Source organism: Musa acuminata, chromosome BXJ2-9 (assembly GCF_036884655.1).
Source record: "Musa acuminata AAA Group cultivar baxijiao chromosome BXJ2-9, Cavendish_Baxijiao_AAA, whole genome shotgun sequence".
NCBI classification, from domain to species: Eukaryota; Viridiplantae; Streptophyta; class Magnoliopsida; order Zingiberales; family Musaceae; genus Musa; species Musa acuminata.
The window spans coordinates 2,426,858-2,449,225 of NC_088346.1; the positions used below are offsets into that span (position 1 = coordinate 2,426,858).

General features: G+C 38.2%; 5 protein-coding genes and 1 pseudogene across 6 annotated transcripts; 3 read left to right on the forward strand and 3 right to left on the reverse strand.

Annotated features, from left to right (window-relative positions):
- The first annotated feature begins 7,800 nt into the window (after positions 1-7,800).
- Positions 7,801-9,290, forward strand: LOC135622423 (tropinone reductase homolog At5g06060-like). Its single transcript, XM_065124264.1, has 5 exons — positions 7,801-7,959; positions 8,110-8,317; positions 8,420-8,636; positions 8,710-8,822; positions 8,934-9,290. Exons 1-5 carry the CDS (start codon positions 7,859-7,861, stop codon positions 9,108-9,110), a joined length of 816 nt encoding a protein of 271 aa, XP_064980336.1. The 5' UTR covers positions 7,801-7,858; the 3' UTR covers positions 9,111-9,290.
- A 32-nt stretch (positions 9,291-9,322) lies between these two features.
- Positions 9,323-12,539, reverse strand: LOC135622424 (very-long-chain aldehyde decarbonylase GL1-8-like). 2 transcript variants are annotated; one of them, XM_065124265.1, is made up of 7 exons: positions 12,384-12,539; positions 11,231-11,368; positions 10,740-10,885; positions 10,549-10,668; positions 10,263-10,475; positions 10,087-10,167; positions 9,323-9,625 (listed from the first exon to the last, which is right to left on the reverse strand). In XM_065124265.1, exons 1-7 carry the CDS (start codon positions 12,411-12,413, stop codon positions 9,550-9,552), a joined length of 804 nt encoding a protein of 267 aa, XP_064980337.1. In that variant the 5' UTR covers positions 12,414-12,539; the 3' UTR covers positions 9,323-9,549. The 2 variants fall into 2 exon arrangements, with proteins under 2 accessions (XP_064980337.1, XP_064980338.1); XM_065124266.1 differs by lacking the exon at positions 11,231-11,368 and having other exon boundaries at positions 12,384-12,527.
- Positions 12,540-13,672: 1,133 nt separating this feature from the next.
- Positions 13,673-16,004, reverse strand: LOC135622425 (uncharacterized). Its single transcript, XM_065124268.1, has 3 exons — positions 15,849-16,004; positions 14,048-14,204; positions 13,673-13,958 (listed from the first exon to the last, which is right to left on the reverse strand). Exons 2-3 carry the CDS (start codon positions 14,201-14,203, stop codon positions 13,911-13,913), a joined length of 204 nt encoding a protein of 67 aa, XP_064980340.1. The 5' UTR covers position 14,204; positions 15,849-16,004; the 3' UTR covers positions 13,673-13,910.
- LOC135623971 (acidic endochitinase-like) lies at positions 15,373-16,565 on the forward strand. Its single transcript, XM_065127443.1, has 2 exons — positions 15,373-15,475; positions 16,213-16,565. The coding sequence occupies exons 1-2, from the start codon at positions 15,373-15,375 to the stop codon at positions 16,563-16,565; spliced, it is 456 nt and encodes a 151-aa protein (XP_064983515.1).
- Positions 16,566-16,581: 16 nt separating this feature from the next.
- On the reverse strand, positions 16,582-17,982 carry LOC135623972 (hevamine-A-like). The gene is made up of 2 exons (XM_065127444.1): positions 17,956-17,982; positions 16,582-17,403 (listed from the first exon to the last, which is right to left on the reverse strand). Exons 1-2 carry the CDS (start codon positions 17,980-17,982, stop codon positions 16,582-16,584), a joined length of 849 nt encoding a protein of 282 aa, XP_064983516.1.
- Positions 17,666-22,115, forward strand: LOC135622428 (digalactosyldiacylglycerol synthase 2, chloroplastic-like; annotated as a pseudogene).
- Positions 22,116-22,368: the final 253 nt, after the last annotated feature.

The window sequence follows — 22,368 nt, forward strand, 5'->3', positions numbered from 1 at the left end:
AGAGATTTTACATAATCATATATTTAGATTATACACTTAAATCATATCCTCAAATTATAGATTAATTAAGAATATATATATATATATATATATATATATATATATAATAAAATTATCATTTCATATTTACCTATATCATGATCTTCTTCTACGTAGAGTAGAACTAATAAGAGGGAGTGGATTGTGAAGTTAATCCACATGGGAGATTATAGAGCATTGAGGGCTAAGTGACTGATGCCACAATCTTTTGTCCATCTCATACCATACCAACGAAGATTCGGAGTCAGTCATATTTATCTACAGAAATTACAATGTAATTTGGAAAATGCGTGTGGCACCACTGCAACTATTGACCCAATCTGCGTACTATTTCCACACTTACAAATCGAGAGGACTGAGATCTGGATTGAAGTAGGAGAAAGAAGGAGGAGGAAAACAATGGAGGATGGAGACCAGAAGTGCGGAGATAACCAAGCGGTGGGGAGATGGAGTCTTGGAGGAACGACAGCTTTGGTCGCCGGAGGCACTAAAGGAATGGGGTATCGTCATCTTTCTTCATACATCTACTCATCTACTTCACAGCACAGACAAGTTCATACAGAAATCTAAGGTCTAATGCCTGCCGAAATGAAGTAGCTTATGTCTATGTCTATTATGAGATTCTTTTCTCACTTCTTTTATGGTGATCAGACATGCCATACTCGAAGAGCTAGCTAGGTTTGGAGCAGCCGTCCATACCTGCTCTCGGAACGAAGCAGAGCTCAGCAGATGCTTGCAGCAGTGGAGAGCTTCGAACCTCAAGGTCACAGGGTCCGCGTGCGACGTCTCCTCTCCAGTCGAGAGAGAGAAACTAATGGAGAATGTCAAGTCCATCTTCCATGGAAAGCTCAACATTTTGGCGAGTCGAGTCGAGTCGAGTCGAGTCTCGTAGTCGAGTCGAGACTCTTCCATGTAAGAGTCACGTAACGTGGACAGTAATCGGTTTGCTGTTTGCGTAGGTCAACAACGCAGGAACGGGCTTTCAGAGACGGGTGACGGACGTGACTCTTACAAGCTGCTGATGAGTACCAACTTGGACTCTGCCGTCCATTTGAGCCAGCTCGCTCATCCTCTTCTCAAGGCATCAGGAAGTGGCAACATTGTGTTCATCTCCTCCATAACAAGCCTCATCGGCATAGATACTCTAGCCGTCTATGCAGCAACCAAAGGTACGCACTCGGTAACTTGGTTCCTCTATGAGCTCTTCAACATGCAAGCGCTCATCATCTGCTGCTGTTGGCTTCTTCTTCGTCTGGTTCAGGAGCAATGAATCAGCTCGCCAGGAGCCTCGCTGTCGGGTCCAGCCCATAGGTGGGCTTGGACCGATTGAGACCAAATCTGATATATTTAAGAAAAAGGAAAAAAATGAGGTGCGCGACGTGAGTAGGGTAGCGAACGTGTTCATGAGCTGAGAAAAGGAATAGAGAGAGAAAATTAAGATTGTGATGCTTTAGACTTTATCGGTTTTTGATTTAAATTTTATGTAAAGAATCTTGTTACAATCTTAATACTATCGATATACTGTTTATTCTCTATAAGATGCTTTTTTGTTATACCCATTTGGTATGATCTAAAATTTTTTAGATGATGATGATATATTATTATTGAGCCAAAATATATGATCTTGATGTTATTACGTACGGAGAAGAGTTATTATAAATATATTATCATTATTGATGATAGTGGATGTTTGAATTGGATTACGGTCTCGTGATTTTTTTTGTATTTAATTTTTCACGTAAAAAATTTGATGTCTCACTTTATGATTAATTTATTGTTCTACCGTTTATGCTGCTCTAGTTAATATTTACTTTTGATAACAAGTTAGTATTTTGGGGAAAAACTTATTTTGATATACAAATAAGAAAAAAAATTATTCCACCATAATAGTTTTTCTTAATAAGTGGTATTAAAGCTTAAGGTTGTTTAGTGTCAGTTTTTCTTGTGTGATTGAAATAAAGGAGTCAAACGGTATGATTAAATTGAATTCATTAAATTATATCACCTAGAGGGGTATGTTGGAAGATTTACTCTATTGCAAAAATTTTTATAAGCACATTAAAGTTAAAAACAAATCTTCTATTATGGAAGACGAGGAATGAGAGGTTCAACGTAGAAAAGTTATTGCCTATATTAAAAGATGAATTGATATAAATTTGCATGAGCATATTTCTGATGAAACCAAAGCTGATGTTATTTAGCAATATTAGAAAATCTCTTTGCAAAAAAGATAGTAGGAAACATAATTTCTCTAATCAGAAGACTTATCAATTTAAAGAATAAAGATGGTTGTAATGAGCACATAAGCTTATTTCAGAGTTTTGCAAATAAGTTGGTTGTTATGAAAATAAATATAAATGAGATGTAACAATTTTTAGTTCTCAGCTCTTTACTGAAAAGTTGAGAAACATATTTGGCGATAATTTGTAACTTCATATCAGAGGGGACTCTAACTATAGATATAGTTAAAGACAGTTTACTAAATGAAGATGCTAGAAGGAAAGAACAGGGAGAATATTCTTCTAGTGCACTTGTTATTGAAAAATAAGAAAGACGTGGAAGAAGTCATAGTAGAAATATACACGGTTATAGAGGAAGATCCAAGTTTAAAAAAGATATTAAGTGTTTCCACTACAACATACCAGGTCACATGAAGAAAGAGCATAGGTTTTGGAAGCAAGAACAAAATGAAAGGAAGAAAAATAAGAAAGAGACTAATATAATTGTTGTTGAAAGTGATATCATTATTGTTTGTGATGACAAATGTGCTAGTCTTATAGCTAAGTATAGTAACCGAGTAATTGACTCTAATGCTTTATTTCATGTTATTTCTCATAGTGATTTTTTCATATTTTGCTTGTGATTTTGGTAATGTAAGAATAGAAAATAATGGTACATTAAGATTGTGGGTATTTGAGATATTTACTTACAGACCAGTATTTAGAGCAAATTGATATTCAAAGATATCGGACATAGTTCGAATATTCGTCTTAACTTGATGCATATATGCAGACTTGATGATGAGAGATATTTACATTATTTTGGTGAAGGTAAATGGAGGTTCACTAAAGGTTCTCTAATTGTTGCGAGATGAAAGAAGCTAAACTCTTTTTATGTCATGGAAGCTAAGTTATACAAAATAGAGATAAATGTAATTCAAAATGGTGAAAGCATAGATCTTTAGCATAAGAGGATTGGTCATATCAATAAGAAGAGACTTCAAACTCTTACTAGAAAGTAGTTCATATCGGAGTTGTAACGTACTTTTCTTAAATCTTGTGATCATTGTTTTAGTAGAAAAACACATAGAGTTGCCTTTCATACTTATCCACTATCTAGAAGATAAAATATTATTGATTTGATTCACATTGATATCTATACTATGCAAACTAGAATTTTTTATTGTGCTTTTTATTTTGTTACTTTTATTGATAATCATTCTAGAAAAGTTTGAGCTTTTGTTTTAAAATCTAAAGATTAGATACGTAATATTTTCAAAGAGTTTCATGTTAGTATTGAAAGAGAAATTTGTAGAAAGTTAAAATATGTTCGAGCAAATAATAGTGGTGAGTATAAGGGTCATTTTGAGAATTATTGTAGTTTCCATGGTATCAGGCTTGAGAAAATGGTTTCTAAAACTCCTTAGCAAAACAGTGTGGCAAAAAGGATGAACAGAACAATTGAAGAAATGATTATGTATATGCTTTCCCATGTCAAGTTACCTAAATCATTTCGAGAGGTGGTTATAAGAACTACAATTGACTTGATAAATCTTTCTCCATCAGTTCCTCTAAAAGATGATGTTCTAGAGAGAGTATAAAAAGGAAAAGATGTATCTTATGATCATTTGAGAGTCTTTGGGTACAAAGTATTTATTTATATTCTCAAAGATAAAATGTCCAAGCTTGATAATAAAATAAAAACATGTACTTTCTTGGAATATTGTTATGAAGTGTTTGGATATGAGATTTAGTAAATAAGAAATTTATTAGAAGTAGAGATGTTGTATTTCTTGAAGACCAATTGATTATGGTGATAATATTGAGAAGACAAAAAATTTTGTTTATATTCCTTGGAGTTTAGGTCCAATCTCTCAACCTGTAGTTCATGATGATCATGAGGGAGATGAATAAGAAGATTGTGGTGAGAATATTAGTAATGATACTTCTACAATTGATGATATTGAATCAACTAAACAAGCACCTCTACCACTAGTTGAAATTTCATTAAGAAGATCCACAAGAGAGTAACAATCATCTACTGGATATTATCCACATGAGTATATTATGCTTACTGATGGGAGAAAGCCAGAAACTTATTAAAAAGTTATTCTACATGAATATAAGAATGAGTAGACTAAACCTATGCAAAAAGAGATGAGATCTTTACTTGAGAACCACATCTATGACTTAGTAAAGTTGCCTAAAGGGAAGAAAGCTCTTAAGAATAAATGTATTTACAAATTGAAGACTGAAAATAATAGCTTACAACAAAGATACAAGGCATGACTAGTTATGAAATGATTCAATCAGAAGAGATGTATTGACTTTAAAGAAATATTTTTTCTTATGTTTAAAATATCCTCTATCCGAGTTAATCTTGGTTTGGCTACCCGTTTGAATTTAGAATTTGAGTAACTTGATGTGAAAATTATATTTCTTCATAGTGACTTAGAAGAAAAAATTTACACAGAACAATTAGAATGTTTCAAAGTCAAAGGAAAAGAAAATCTAGTGTGTAATCTTATGAAAAGCTTATATGGATTTAAACAAGCACCCAAACAATGGTACAAGAAGTTTGATTCATTTATGATGAGTCAAGGGTACAATAGAACTATATCTAATCATTGTGTATTTACAAAGAAGTTTTCAGATGATGATTTCATTATTCTCCTACTATATATTAATGATATGCTGATTATTAGCCATGATGCTTGTAAAATTGATAAACTTAAAATAGAGTTAAGTAATCTTTTGCCATGAAAGACTTAAGATCGGTAAAACAAATACTTGACATAAAGATTCTTCGTGATAGGAATAAATAAAAGATTTGACTATCTCAGGAGACCTACAATGAAAAGGTTCTTGAAAGATTCAACATGAGTAAAGCCAAAGCAGTTTATTCTTCACTTGTATGTTATTTCAAGCTTAGTTTGAAATAATATCATACAAGAAAGAAAAAGAAATGTCCAGAGTGCTTTACTCATTTATAATAGGTAGTTTGATATATATATTATGGTTTCTACTAGGCCAGATATAGCTAATACAATTGGAGTTATCAACTGATTTCTCTCTAATCCTAATAAGGAACATTGAGTAGTAATGAAATAGATATTAAGATATTTGATAGGTACTTCTAGGTTGTATATATGTTTTGGTAGTGATGAACCTGTGCTAAAGGGGTACATAGATGCAGACATGGAATGCGATACTGATTCCAAAAAAATCATTTCGAGGTTCTTGATAACGTTTGCAGGGGGAGCAATCTCTTGGTAGTCTAAGTTATAGAATTATGTTGCACTATCAACCACAGAAGAATAATATATATCAATTATTGAAGCATGCTGGGAAGCTTCGTGGATAAAAAAGTTTCTACATGAATTAGACTTGAAACAAAAAGAATATATTGTTTATTGTGATAATCAAAATGTCATTTACTTCTCTAAAATTCAACGTATTATTTTAGATCCAAACATATTGATGTAAGATATCACTACATTCGTGATGTGATTGAGATTAAAGAATTACACTTAGAAAATGTGTATACTTATAAGAATGGATCAGATATGTTGATAAAGTCTTTTCCAAGGAGAAGTTTGAAGCATATAGGTGTAGAGCGAGCTTAGTACATACAATCTACCATATGAGTTGGAGAGGGAGAATTGTTGGGTCCAGCCCATAGGTGGGCTTGGACCAATTGATTTGATCATTAAGCCCAAATATAATGTATTAAAAAAAGAAAAATAAAATGAAAGTGGTGTGTGTGCATGTAGTGAATAGAGAGGAAGAGAACAAAGAAAGCAAAAGGAGAGAGAGAGAAAGTTAAGATTTCTAGGTTTTAGCTAGATAATCAAGCGGTTAAATTTTATTGGTTTTGACTAAAATTTTATGTGAAAAATCCTTACAACAAGTTCTACAATCTTAACGGTATTGATATTAGTTTATTTTCTCTAAGTTACTTTTCTATTATACCCATTTGATGAGATCTAAAATTTTTTCTTTTATAAAATCTATATATGATTATGATGATATGTTATTGTTGAGTCAAGTTATATATTTTTAAAATTATTATGATACTCTGATTATTCTAAAGAAAATTTATTATAGATTTATTATTATCATCGGTAATAGTAGAAGTTTAAAGTGGATTATGTTCCGTGATTTTTCTCTGATTTTTATACTACTCTGGTTAATATTTATTTTTAATAATAAATTAATATTTTGATAAGAAATCTATTTTAATATATAAATAGAAAAACAATTATTCGACTATAATAATTTATCCTAACACTCGTTTGTGAGTGGGCGAAGGATAACATCCAAGCAAACTGAGTTGCACCCGGTCACATCGTAACGCCACTCACTGAGCCGGTAATGGACGTCAACTTAGCGACGTTTAGTTTCCGTGCGTATCACGGTACTAAGCAGCATATATATGCGTATCACGGTCACATCGTAACCCTCTTGGACGTCTGGGTGAGGCCGACGACTTAGCACCGGTGGTCGCTTTCCTCTGTCTTCCTCTACGTCAATGGCCGAGTCGTGGTTGTCGATGGAGGTCGAACAGTGAACGGCACCGCATAAGCTTCCGATCGGTAGATATCGATCACCGTGGCGAGCTATACGATAGACCGTGTGTGCTGCGATGCCTTTCTAATGAATACGTGGTCTGAATATTCGCAACGTTGTGTAAAATAATTAAGATGCTCGCGTACACAATGATGCGTGCACAAGCAGACAATGGTGAACGTACCCACCCATTTAGTCGCGATTGCCGATTGGGAATTCCCATGGCCAGAAATTAGAGCTGAGTTTTGAGATTCAACTTGCACAGGGAACCTTTGGTCCCATCCGAGGCATTTTAGAACACTCAATGTGGTATCAGATTGTGGGAAGGGTGTTCCGTGTGATTCCTATGATCGATAAGCCATCCATCGTACTTTCGAAACCAATTAAATAACAGAGAGGAAGAGTGGATAGATTTACAAGACTATTATTCGTTTCCACTCATAAATATGACTCTAAGAGCTAATTATAAAGTATTTCTGTAATTAATTACTTTTAATATATTATTTTTTATATTTTTAAAAATTACATTGATAAATCGAAATAAGACCATGATAAATTTTATGATATTTTGACGACGTGAATAGAAACGAGATCAAATATTTTTCTTTCATAAATATTATAAATATAAAGATGTAAATATTAAATGTAGTTAACTATAGAAGATAATTTTTTACGTTGTGAAATGTCAATATTTGAGAGAATATTTTTTTATTTAGATATCAGAACACTTCGGGGTGAATATTTTATGGAGCCACGATCCAAAGAGAAGAGACCAAAAAAAAAATCACATGCGATATGATAGAGGATTGAAGGCTAAGTACAGTTGGCACAATCATTTGCCCATCTCATAGCGACGAAGTTTCCGAGTAAGTCATATTTATCTACAGAAATTATAATATAATTTGGAAAATGTGTGTGGACACGACTTCTATTGATCCAATGTGCATACAGTTTCCACATCTTAGCTATAAATGGACTGAAGTAGGAAGAAACAAAGAAGAAGAAGAAGAAGAAGAAGAAGAAGGAAAACAATGGAGGGTGGCGACCAGAAGTGCGACGATAACCAAGCGGTGGGGAGATGGACTCTTGTAGGAACAACAGCTTTGGTCACCGGAGGCACTAAAGGAATCGGGTATCGTCATCTTTCTTCATACATTTGCTAATCTACTTCACAGCACAAACAAGTTCATACTGAAATCTGGGGTCTAATGCCTGCCGAAATTAAGGAGCTTATGTCCAGCTTATTATGACGTTTTCTCTTACGTTCTTTTATGGTGATCAGACATGCCATAGTAGAAGAACTAGCTAGATTTGGTGCAGCCGTCCATACCTGCTCTCGAAACGAAGCAGAGCTGAACGAGTGCTTGCAACAATGGAGAGCTTTGAACCTCAAGATCACCGGCTCCGTCTGCGACGTCTCATCTGACGTCGAGAGGGAGAAACTGATGCAGACTGTGAACTCCGTCTTCCATGGAAAGCTCCATATCTTGGTGAGATTGTCGGCTGTCTTAAGCGTTAGCATTTAATCCATCCGAAGAAGATGATAACGCATCTAGGCTTCTTCCCCGTCCTCGCTGATGCTCGTGGTGTAGGTAAACAATGCCGGGACGGTGATTTGGAAACCGGTGGTGGAGCAGACCCCAGAGGACTACAGACGTATCATTAGCACCAACTTGGACTCTGCCTTCCATCTGAGCCAGCTTGCCCATCCTCTTCTCAAGGCGTCAGGAAGAGGCTGCATCGTCAACATCTCCTCCATCGCTGGCTTCGTCGCCATCGATTCTGCATCCGTCTATGCAGCAACTAAAGGTTACATGTCACAGACACAACCGTCTCGCATCACGAATCTAATAAGTACTTCTTCGTCTTCTTCTTTCTTCAGGAGCACTGAACCAGCTGACGAGGAGCCTTGCTTGCGAGTGGGCAAAGGACAACATTCGAGTTAACTGCGTCGCTCCCGCGTACATCAGAACTCCACTCATTCAGACCGTAATGGTTCTATCTGTTCTCCCTCCTGAATAGGAATCATCAAAACCTCGTGAACTCTTCTTCCTCCTCCTCGTACTGCATGGCTGTGTGACGCACCAGTGTTTACAATCTCAACAGCTATCCGAAGACGAAGAGTTCGTAGCGAGGGAGGCTCGTCGCGTTTCTCTGGGGCGGCTGGGTGCGCCAGAAGAGGTGGCGGCCGTGGTGGCTTTCCTCTGCCTCCCCGCTTCTGGCTACGTCGATGGCCAAGTCATCATCGTGGATGGAGGTCGGACTGTGAACGGCAACAATTGAAGTCTCCATCACGACACTATTGCTACCATCCATGTTGTTCCGAGAAGTACTACCATCAATATAGCTACTTAGCGTGACGTCCATGTAACGAGACAATATAGTTGTGCCTGGTGTGGTTGTAATAGGTAATAGAATCCTTCTCCGAATAAGATCGCCATCTAAGAGTCATTCTCGGTACAATCTAAATAATCTTTCTCGGTACAATAAAGCTATTTGCTGACCATTTGGGTACTCAAATTAGTTCGATCATGGCAATAACAAATGCAGTTCCCAATAGTTTCCTTGATATGTTGCCAAGCAAGCACAGAGCAAAAATATCCTAGCTAGGCTACCAAAAGTGCCCAAACGGGAGTAACAACACTCTTACGACATGAAACAACAACTCCAAGTGATGGATGCTACCAGGTAATTAAGCTGGTGGGTGGTGGATATACCCTCTTTACAGCTTCTTGCTGCTTCCTTCCTCTTCCTCCAGAGCCTTTAGCTTCCGATAACCTTTATCGGTGCCGAACAACCTGACACATCATGATCAACAATGGCTTTTACAGTGAGAGCATCAAAATATGTATGTGTTCGTTTCAAAAATTTCCAATTTTATTTTGACTTCTTATTTGTGTGGAATATGCACGACGGGCTTGCAAAGATAAGAATTAGATCGGTTTCAATAAAACATATCCATCATCTTGTTAGAAGATAACATGAAGTTGAACCAACCAGTAAATAATAATACCGAATGTAGTATGCAAAAGATGAAATTTGAGACAAAATAATATATGCATGAATGTGGATTACATTCTTTTTAAGGCAGATTGATCTTATAAGGGAATTTGACTATGGGGCATACAACAACCATAGTGGCTTGTGAGTTATTTGTAGTGACATATTCATGATAACTCAAATCGATTCACTAACTAGTTAATTTATGAATCACTACTCAGAAAATTAAGAAAAGATAAAGAAGAACAAGGATACACACCAGTCCATGTAGACAAAGGTCGATGAGTAGTTCCCTGACTTCGTATAAAGCACGCGATGGTGGTAGTCATGGAAATGAGCACTGCAGGAAACAACCAGATTTCAATTAATAGACACCAACTAAACCAAAATGCGTCAACAAAAGAACACACAACTAAGTATACTGTCACAACGCACCCTCCATAGAGAGGCAAAAAATTTGAGGGGCTCCAAGGGAAATCATATCCACTATGAGCATCAACCGTCTCCAAGACCCTCAGTATCACCCACAACCATAAGGTGAACAGGTGAGGGCCAGTGAGAGCTGGACCGACCACCGTAGCAAAGCCTAGGAATAATATCTCGGCAGGATGGGCATACTCAGAAGTCAATCCGAAAGGCGTAGCATATCTTCATGAACTCACAACGTTAGAGGATAATGGAACTAACAATAGTTTACAGTCATGCAATCTTTGGCACTTACTCATGGTGAACACTATGGACATGCTTGTAGAGCCATTTCGTGTGCAGTAACCTGTGGCCCCAATAGAACACAAAATCTTCCAAGATGAAGTAGAAGATTATTTGAGATAGGACAACAGACCTACAGAAACAGAAGTTAATCAATAGAGTCAATGAACCATTCGAATTACATTCGAAGGAACCACTAAATACCAGTGTGGCAATGGCTGACTGCTTCTCAAGCCCATCCACCTGAAGATGGGATAGGAGACGAGCATCACTGGTAGGTTCACACATACATGATACAGGATTAGCCGAACAATGCATTTCTCTTGAGCTTCTGCAGTGTTACTCTTTTTCTGCAATGTAACATATATTGATCATTACGATATATCAAGTAATGAACATCGATACAACAAGCAACTGCTAAAGAAATATTTAACGTAATGGATCGAGCAAGCAGTTAAAGATTGTTACTATGTTGATGGTCATATGAAAATCTCTAGCTGAACTCATGTTAAAGATTGTTGCCATGTTACTATGTTGATGAAAATCTCTAGCTGAACTCACAAGATAAAGAAAATCTCTAGTTAAAGATTGCTAGAATGTTGATTGGCCTAAGAAGAAATATGAGTACAACTATGAGACAAAGCAAAAGAAGCCATGAGTAGTGCAGAAAACTATGGCATAGCAAGCAGGCAAACCTGAATCTTGTATTCACTGAAAAGCCCTGACCTATCGAAGTATATAGATGGAAGTCCAGACAAGAAAAACACACTCTCATGTATCAAGAACGTGCCAATGGTAGCCAATTGAAATTCACTGAAATGTGTGATTAGGTACTGCAGAGCACAATGAGCAACATTAGTAAATTACCTTAGTTAAATGTGAAGAAAAACTTCAAAAAATTCGGGAATCCATGCTTGAATGTAAAACATAATATTTATTTGCAGAACATAATATGTCGATATTAATGTCTTGCAAGCATCTCAAAGAAAACATGGAAGGAGTCCAATATTCTTGTCCTAAGCATGCTTTGTATTTAGATGTCAGGTTGGTAGCATCAATCTGTTTTAAGAAACTTGATTTAGTCAAGCCCGCTATCATTTTTTTTTACTTACAGACATTAGTCTCAGTATGTAATTTATCAGATTAATTTCTATTTTGGTTCATAAAGTTACTCTTTAGATTGCATTATTGATCAGGTACCTCTAATTCTCGATCTAATTACTTGTGGTTAATGCAGATCGAACTTTCAAAACAATTTTCATTTAACCTCTTGTGAACACCAGTGACAAGCTCATTAATGGTTTACAAAAAGTTAATGAAATGTGCATATAAGCTAAGCTAAGCACACAAAAAAAAGTGAACAAAGTAAATATTCCAGAATAATTATGATGCATAATACATATCAAAGCAAATACAGCAGCAGAAACATAGGAAGGCCACATTAGGCACTGGATATCATATAATAAAATTAAAACAACTATAGTCGTTCTGCAGAATCCGAGCTCTAATGACTAGTTCGGTTCTTCAGAAAGAGAAAGAAAATGAGTAACTCAGTTCCTCTGAAACTTTGTTGAAGATCCGATACTTGGGAAGTAAATCTAAGTTAAACGGCAATCTGATGGCAAATGACACTATCGGAAGAGTAAAAACACAGGAAAGTCCTTCGCTTTCTCCAAGATCGCACTTGGTAGTCAAAATGGGGACGGCCACAGCCGGTAAATCCAAGAACAGGGCAAGAAATGATTTCTTGAGGGGATCATCAGAAATGAGTCATCCAAGAAATGGATTACCGAGTCGACGTTGGTATAGAGTGGAGTATGACCGGAGAGAGAAGGAAGAGAAGTTTACCTGCCAAACGGATTCGAGCAGCGGCGCCATGGATTGCGGTAGCGGCGATTTCCTGGACAAGAAGAGGGCGTGTAGCGGCAGCAGCAGTGGGCAGTACTAAATAGAGGGTGGTAGGTACACACACTAGAATCCTCGAGTGTAGTGCACGCCTCTTTATATATATATATATATATATATATTAAGCAAGTTGTTAAATGGAACCTAATGTCTGCGGAAATCTTTTGGTACAGACTCAAATGGCGAAAATTAGATTTTGGATCCGCCATTACGTGCATTATTTACCCGTTTATTATCGTAGTCTCAATTATAAAATGAATCCAACTGATACAAGTAGAGGATATATGAACAGTCTGGCAAACCTTTTCCGACGTCATCTTTTTTCTCTCTTGTGGGACAATAATTGCAATCACATACTGCTCTCCGGTCAGATCGGCTTTCTTTCCACATCGTCGAAATAACTCTCTCTTACCTTTTTCTTTTCACGGTTATGAAGTATTGTTCTAATCCTAAAGCTCATAAATATGGTGTGTTACAAACGGCCTACGTTGTGTCGAACGTGCCATACCTACCACCTCTGACTTGGTGGTCGGTAGCGGTTTTCCCAATGTATATAATTTCTTATGTCAAGCTGTTTTTTCTTGTCAGAAACCATTTAACTATGCCTATGCAGTACTCAGATGTAAAAGAGTTGGATTCAGAGCAAGAGAAATGCCACCGCACATGTGCAGGTTGAGATGGGCCGGGAAATCAATTATGCTGCACTCAAATGGAAGCACAACTCGAAGATCTGTACTGCGTTTTAGCCGTTTCTGCTGACACAAATCATGACAATTAAGATATTCAAGAGGTTAATGCACTGTTGCATAATTAATAATCGATGAATCTGAATCCATGCGTACGTCTCTTATACATCATTTAATGTAATAAAATTTTGTTCTTAATTTTGAAAAAATCAATGGTTTTTATACCCATCACTCATTTTCGGAGGACCACATGCACATGCATATTACAGGTTTTTGTGACCACCATGTACTATTTTACTGGTTTTTATGCACACAATGGACCATTACAGGTTTTGTTGCCAGCATCCAGAAAAATGAAGACAGGAAACCAGAACCGAGAGTTTCTATGATGGTATATAGTGGTGATATCTTAATGCATGGTGTATACATGAATGTGACAACTCAACAATGGGCAACATATTGTTCTACCCCAGAGAGAGAGAGAAATAGGTACTAGAACAATGAAATCATTTAAGATCATCACAGATAATTTCTACCAGTATCAAATAAGGGAAAGTTCACCAACGAAAACTTCTGATATTTATGATCTGGACAACAAGTAAAACATAGTCAATAGAGTCTGACCATTATTCAAGCGGTAAACTTAAGAAAGTCCAGGTTTTGTAGAAACATAGAAACAACAGAAGAGCACTTCTGAAACAAACAATTCGTTTTAAGTGACTACAAATTCACCTATGCGACGATCAACACCATGCTTTCCATACATCATAAAGAACTAGACCGGTCAGGCCTTCTTACCGATCCCATGAGACATGTTGTAGATCCCACGTCCCTGTTCATTAAATACAACATAGTTAGTTGCAATGACAATAAACAACAAGAAAGAAAATATTATACAAGTTAAAAAAGAGAGCCACGGACGATGAGTGCCAAGCTAGAGACTGTCAGTGCAAGGGGGATAGCAACAGATGTTATTTTATCGAAACGTCCTTTCAAGTATGTATGCTTATGAACATGCTGAAAATACTGCTGATGCTTCAGAAGCCTTTCCCGGGACACAAAAGGTGGTTCTGTCATCCTGAAAAACCAGAAGAAAATATAATTGAATCAAAATTTAGATTTTAATTGTTTGGTATAATCTGATCATGTAGATTGTGTAAATCCTATGACAAGTAGATAGGCATTCGTTATTATAAATGGATGAAGATAAGTAAGATTTGCTTCACTATTGTAACTGGCAATTCCTCACAAAATTAATGTTGATGAAAAGTCAGTTCGACAAACAGTGCATAAGTGTTGAACATATATCAGTTGCTGAGTAACTGGCATAAATACACAATAAAATTTATCACATGATGCTCAATAAAAACATATTGTTGACCTATATCCAAGCCTCCAAGTTGTCTTGTTTTTTAATTCTTCAAACTACTAGAATGAGTTCTGTATGTGCATCCTTACCAACAGCTTCTTCATGTATGAAAGTTAGATACATGTCTCATTAAAGTGGATATTTTCCAGAAGTAATCTCCTAAAGTGTAAGCTAATTCTTAAGTACATAAATCATAATCCAAGGAAATGATGGGGTGGAAGAGATAAGCAGTAGAAACCCTAACTAAAAGAGTAGAGGAATCGGCAAAATTCCCTTGCAGTTAGACAAAGACGATTGGATATTACAGACCATCATTTTGTTTTCTTATATACAAATCTGAAGGTACGGTTTCATCGAAGCAATCATTGTAGTTCTAGAATTCAATTGGCAAAATTTAGCATTTAAAAACCAAATGAAAATTTCATTATCCAGGGACTACATTGTCATTTATGCTTAAAATAGAAAACTAAAATGAAGGCTAGCTTAGTCAGTGTAGCAGAAGAGAGGTCATAACCCTAGTGCCCAAAAATAATGCACATATAAGAAATGATGCTCATGAATGTCTACATATGACAGCATATTGAATCCATCATGGTGATGGAACCAAATTCGAAGATGAATCATGACAAAACACCCTACATACGTTTAAGAATAATTACTCATAGATCTCCTATTAACTACCTGTTCCTTTAATCTTAGACGGGAAAAAAAAAACGATTCATTCGGCTATTTGGCTCTTCTGGTAAAACATTACTCCCAATCAAATTTTGACAATCGGTCCGCTTTTGCATGAGGTTAGGTTGCAATCAGTGTGAAGCATATGCCAATTACGTCTCGCAGGTTTCAGCACTCTTCATTATCTTCATCTTCCCAAAATATGCCTAAATTTTCAAAACGAAGCATCGAAAACCTCCAGATCTATGTTGAAAGGCATTTGGATGGAGAGAACCAAGATGGTTTTCTCACCCAACAAGGGTTAGGTATCCTCCAGAATACTACGGCATCTCGTATCGGATTGTGATGTTTTGCCAACAAACCTACATCAAAATAATCATACAGAGGAGGAAATATAAAACCTAATTTCGTGCATCTTTTTTTTTATTCTTTTCATTATTATTTTCCACAATCAAACCTTGGAAAACGAAAAAGGATTCTCCCATATCAAACGATCAACAGATAAATACACATATAACCCAAGCAATGAAAGCAAGATAGTCTCGATCACATCGGCATGATAAGAAAAATAAACCAGGCCGCCACAGGAGGGAAATAAAAACGATCGATCGAACAATCGGGCAAGATCGGTCTACCACTGACTGGAGCCCGAGGCGTTGGCGAAAGTGAAAGGTTTACCTGTAAATCCAAGGATGCAACGATAAGATCGAAAAGGGGCGTCGGCCAGCAGTAGGAGTTCGGTCAAGGGCTTTGCTCGGCTAGATCGGTCATCCCATCATCTGATATATTACAGAAACACATCATCTGGACCATTCATTTATGAAGAACTCATCCTAGCCGTCCACAACCCCGACCGCTTGCTCCCACAGGCTACCTTCATCTACCCCATTATTCGGGACCCAACATTGGTTTAAGACACTTAATGGCCTAATTAAGGCCTGATTTGAGCCTAACTCAAATCTGACCCATACAGGAAGGGTAATTAAATCCCCATACGAATGCCAAATAGTTAACTGCCGTTGTTAACAACCACGCGTCGCAGTCTACTGGGGCCAAAACGGCTACGAGGGAGGCTTGAGAGAAGCCTGTGCCACCGGCAACTACAAGGACGTCCTCAGAGCCTTCTTCAACCAGTTCGGCGGCAGCCAAGATCCGCAGCTGAACCTCGCCGGCCATTGTGATCCCAACACCAACGACTGCACTTTCCTAAGCAACGACATCATCTCGTGCCAGAGGGATTACAATGTCAAGGTGATAATCTCCCTGGGCGGCGCCATCGGCAACTACCACCTGGTGTCCGAGGAGGAAGCCTGGGAGGTCGTCCACCACATCTGGAACAATTTCTTGGGTGGCTCTTCCTCCATGAAAGACAGTTCAGACCACCATGTGGAATAATTTTCACACACGCAGTTCATACCACCATGAAAGGCCTCACTAGCATAGACAAGCTGGAGGACAGACGATCCGAGCACACATAGTTCTTAACCTCGGAACTGTAGCCGTAGAGAACGTTGTGGTATCTATTCCACAGCATAATTCCTCCATACTTTTCTGACCTCTTCACGATGGGAAGAACTTGAGTAATGAGCTCGGCGGGTCTAACGAAGCCACCTCCAGCTGCCTGATGAGAAGCAGGGACTCCGAGGAACACCTTGCTTACGTTCATGGAAGTCCATCGGTTCCATATCTGTTCAAAGGTGGCAACGTTGCCGGAGTACCGGCAGTAGTTGTTGTAGAATTGCACCCACAGGTAGTCGAAGAGGCCGGTGTCGATCGCAGGTTGAAGGAAATAGTCGGGCATGGGGCACTGTGGAGTCGCGCTCAGGTAAACTTTCCGCTCCGGCGTGCTGTAGGCCTTCAAGCAGCGAGGAAGGTCGTCCCAGTGGTCTCTGCTCCCTCCCTCGATGTCGAAGTCTACTTCATCCAACACAGCGTTCCCAAGGGGCCGGTTGGAGGAAGAGCCGACCAAGAAATTGTTCCAGATGTAGTGGGCGACCTCCCTGGCTTCCTCCTTGGACACCAGGCGGTACTTGCCGATGGCGCCGCCCAGGGAGAGCATCACCTTGACGTTGTAATCCCTCTGGCACAAGATGATGTCGTTGCTTAGGAAAGTGCTGTCGTTGGTGTTGGGATCACAATGGCCGGCGAGGTCTTGGTTGCCGCCGAACTGGTTGACGAAGGCTACGAGGCCGTACTTGTAATTGTCGGTGGCACAGGCTTCTCGTAAGCCTCCCTCCGGCGCCACCCAGGGAGAGCATCACCTTGACGTCGTAATGATCCACATTTACACGTACGTCCAATCGACACCTACAATTTTACCTCGTGCCACCAACCTTTCTAGCGGACCCCAAACCGACAGATTGATTTGGTTAGTTACGGTGGGCCATCGTCCTTGTTGCAGGGGAGAAAGGCCAAACTCAAGCGGGTTTCTACCCAACGGCCGTACCCGACTCCTTATTGGACGCCTTCGTTTCGATGCCCCCATCATGCGAGGAGGGGTTCGTGACAAGGGGTAACGGAAAACCATTGCTCTTACTCGGTTCTGGTCTCCTCCTCCCTACCGTTTTCGACCTCCTTCCGCCTCTGTTCTCCTTTCCTCGTTCGGCTGTCATCGCTCTCTCTCTCTCTCTCCAGCGGAAGCAGTTGCAAGAGAGGTAACATTTTTCCCCCCTTAATCAATGTCTTGTCTCTTTACGATCCTCTCGATGTCCTCCAAGGTCGATTTTGTACCAGATTTTAGAAACGATCTTGAACTTTTGGAGCCCTAATTCGTTCCTTAGTGTACCGAGTACCAGTGATCGAGCCATTCCATCCGTTCAATTTGCATTTTGATAGATCTTGTAATGATATTTTCGTCATTGTTGATGTTTCGTCGAATTGTATGGGTTATTTTGGTATCAGTCATGTCGGAATATGAGAGAATGGACGGCGATTCTGTACCTATAGCAGCACACTAGTTTGGCGTTGGAAGATGAAATTTAGTTTCACAGACAGCTAGGGAAGATTTTTAATGTGCTGAGCAGAACGGAAGAAGACACACACACACACACACACACACACACACACACACACACACACACACACATATATATATATATATATATATATATATATATATATATGTATGTATATTCTCCATCAGTTTTGGGTATGTTCTACATACGCAGGCATATCTTTTTGTTTTTGCTCTAGGAGATTTACCGTTCCAAGATCGGTTCCATTCTTTATCTTTCTTGTCCTTCATTCGGCACATTTTTTATGTATTCCATGGAAGTAGCAAATTCTTGTGCCACCCTTATGATGATGATAAACCTAGTCGCTTAATTATGTTCTTTCTTTCCGGGAGGTGCTTTATTGGAGTACCATAATAAGATACAATGAACTGCCTCATCTAGTCGATTAACTAATGGTCTCTGTTTAAGCATCTTCCTTTTACACAAGAGGGTTCTCCTTTCTTAACAGTTCTTCTTTCTCTTGCCGAATGCAGCTTGATCATTGTTACTTGAGAAGTTGTTTACTAATTCTTGTTTGACTATGCTGACACTAGTGTCCGGATCATTGACATGGCGTTCAGTATGTGATATCTAGTTACTTGATGGCTCGGAAGCAGCACATTGCGATTTTTACAACTGCAAGCCTCCCATGGATGACCGGGACTGCTGTCAACCCTTTATTTCGTGCTGCTTACCTGGCAAAGAATCATGAACGAGAGGTGACGCTGGTAATTCCTTGGCTATCTTTGAAGGATCAAACATTAGTATATCCAAATAAAATAACGTTTTGCTCGCTAGAGGAGCATGAAGCCTATGTTTATTGGTGGCTAAAGGAGAAGGCTGATATTTTATCAGAATTTAGGATCGCCTTTTATCCTGGAAACGTAAGACACATTGAAGCAATCATAAGTTTTTACGTTCTTAAGTATATTACTGGTGAGCTGTATTATTTGTCATCCAGCGGTATGATATAAAAAGCCCAATATATTGTGCTGGCCTTAATTTTGGTAAACTTCTGGTTTCTGATGTAAGCTGTTGAATTCTAATGAGTGTGGCTTGAGCTAGGTTTTAGTCACACTGTACAGATGGGAATTGATCACTTTTTTTGTCATTTGAAGAACTTCCATATGACTTTTGGCTAAAATTGCAGTTCTCCAAAGACAAAAGGAGCATTCTACCTGTTGGGGACATCACTGAGATGATTCCTGATGAAGTGGCCGAAATTGCTATACTTGAGGAGCCAGAACATCTTAATTGGTACCATCATGGTCGCAGGTGGAAAACTAAGTTCCAGAGAGTGATAGGTGTTGTTCATACTAATTATTTGGAATATGTGAAGAGGGAGAAAAATGGGCAGATACAAGCCTTTCTCTTGAAATATGTTAACAGTTGGGTTATTCAGATCTACTTCCATAAGGTGAGTGTGTTGCAAGAATCACGCATATCCATGAAAGTTTTCAATGTTGCATGAAAATCTTCCTCTGACATGCTGAAAACTGAAGTTTGTGCCGTAAAAATACTGTGATGTAAACCAATAGACCCAGAGGCTGAGAAGATAATTAACAATAAATTTTGGTTAAGCACATTCAACCATACAAATTTCTTAATTTAGATGAAAAACTCATCAAATGTGATGTCAGACCTTCCATTTTCAATATGCTTTTTTCTGAACATATTGATTATTTCTTGCATACAAGTAAGCAAGAAACTTTATTGCTGTAGGCTCTCAGTGTCATGCAAAGGGAATTTTGCAAGCTGGAAACTTTCTTATTCAATCTTCTGATTTTTCTCCCTTGTTGCAATTGTCTGGAAATGTTCTTCATGTTGGTATGGTTTGTGGATATATCAATTTAATGAGAGGAAGTGAGCACATAAAATTCACTTGAAAGGAAGATATTACATGTGAGATACATGATGAGATTCTGACAGATGTAATTTGAATTATCAATTTCAACTGAAGCTTATGAAATGTTACAGTTGGAGGAATATGATTGAGTGATCCTCAGGACAAACTCAGCTAGGGACGTGTAGAAGATTACGAGTATCTAAGGTTCTTTTCAGAACATTTTTCTTTTAGATGAGTAGCTCTTGCAGAACTATTTTGGACAACATCAGTTAATATTTTGCCTTGTGGTCCCTAAGCAAGCCTTTTTAGCTGTTTTACTTCAGTAAACAAAAGGAGTTTAAAACCTTCAAATTGTTGTCATTTTCAGCATTTTGTATCTAACTCATCAGTGAATAGTTGGTTCATTCTTGAGCTGAACATAGCCTAGTATGAAAAATGTCAAACTTCAAATTTCAATTTTTGTCCCATGTTATTTTATTTCCAGAATAGCAGAATCTAGGAAAGCCTGTTGCTGTTTGTCCATTTTTGTTTTTTCCCTAGTGTGAGAAATTATCATACTTCAGATTACTGCATCCTTTTGGGTCAAGATAAGAATACAGCGGGCTATTATTTATGATTATCCTTCTAAATTTTTTGAGAAGGATACGAGGGGCTTATCATATTGCAGGTTGTGAGATTATCCGCTGCCACACAAGATCTCCCAAGATCCATCATCTGTAATGTCCATGGTGTCAACCCCAAATTCCTTGAGGTTGGGATAACAAGGCATCAGCTAAAACAAGGAGCTCAGACAGCCTTTTCTAAAGGTGTTTATTTTATTGGAAAGATGATCTGGAGTAAAGGCTATACAGAACTCCAACTACTCTCGGAGCACCAAAATGAATTTTCTGATTTACAAGTAGACTTGCATGGAAATGGTGAAGACTTTGATGAGATTCAAGATTCTTTCAGTAAACTGACTCTGGATGTAAGAATATACTCTGGCCGTGATCATGTTGATCCTTTATTTCATCAGTAAACCCTCCATACCTTATTTGCATTACAAGTTGCTTCTTCTGTTCAACTTTTTTTTTTTTTCTGTTAAAATGATAGTATATTAAACTGTAGAAGTTTGTGTTCGTCACTTTTGGAGAAGGCTAACTAGATACAGTTGCTATCCTTCCCGGTATCCTATAAAAGTCTCTTATATAAGTTATATTTTCTTTGACAAGTTGAGAGATAAGCAAATTAAAAATAACTCACTTTTTTATTTGTTTTTTATCCTTTCTTGTGTTCCTGTTCCTTCAGGTACAAGGTGTTTGTTAACCCGAGCACTACGGATGTCGTTTGCACAACTACAGCAGAAGCTTTGGCGATGGGAAAGATTGTTATCTGTGCCAGCCACCCTTCAAATGAATTCTTCAAGCAGTTTCCAAATTGCCATATGTACAATACCAGCCACGAGTTTGTGAAATTGACTCTTGAAGCTCTAGCCGAAGAACCTGTGCCCCTCACGGATGATCTTAGGCATGCATTATCTTGGGAGGCAGCCACTGAAAGATTTGTCGAGGCTGCAGAGCTAAATGAGGTGTTCCAGGAGAAAGCCCTTCCCTCTGCTAAGCCTTTCATGTTAATGTCTTCATGAATGGATGAAGAGATTGGAGGAAGCATCTGCATATTTGCACAATACCGTTTCTGGAATCGAGGCTGCACGCTGTGCCTTTGGTGCAATTCCGCAAACTCTGCTTCCTGATGAGCAACTATGGAAGGAGCTCGGGTTGGGTTTTCCAGAACAAAAGCAATGTTTCAGACGTTAGATCTGCCGCTTCTCTCCCTACACTTCTGTGAAGGTTACTCTGATTTCAATTAGAACGTGGTCTTGAGTGTTGGAATTGATAACAGTGCAGCAGATTCGCTTAGTTTACCTGTGGGTTATCATGCGTCTCACTGGAGCTGACTTCTCTACCACTTGTGATTGGAACTCTTGCAAGATGTTGTAAATTGACGGCATTACGGGGACAAAATTCTGACAAGTAAACTATTGGAAATCCTAAGCCTTAAGTTTTCTTCTTAAGCTGTAATTATATTGGATTGTTAGTGATTGAGCTGTAATTTTTGTTGTCTTTATTTCATGTGTCGAAGATATTGGTGGCGGAAAGAGGTGAAGAACCTCTGTTGGCTTCGTGGCAATTAACGTGTTATATTTGCATGGATAAGCACTGGTGCTTTGCCTTAAAATAGACGTGAACAATCCTACACAAGTGGAACACTTTAAATTAAATACAGATTACTACAGCAATTTGTCGTATCCCAACTACTATTTTGTCTACTAAATTGACCTCTAAATAAATAAAATGAAGATTATTTTACAGATTTAGGT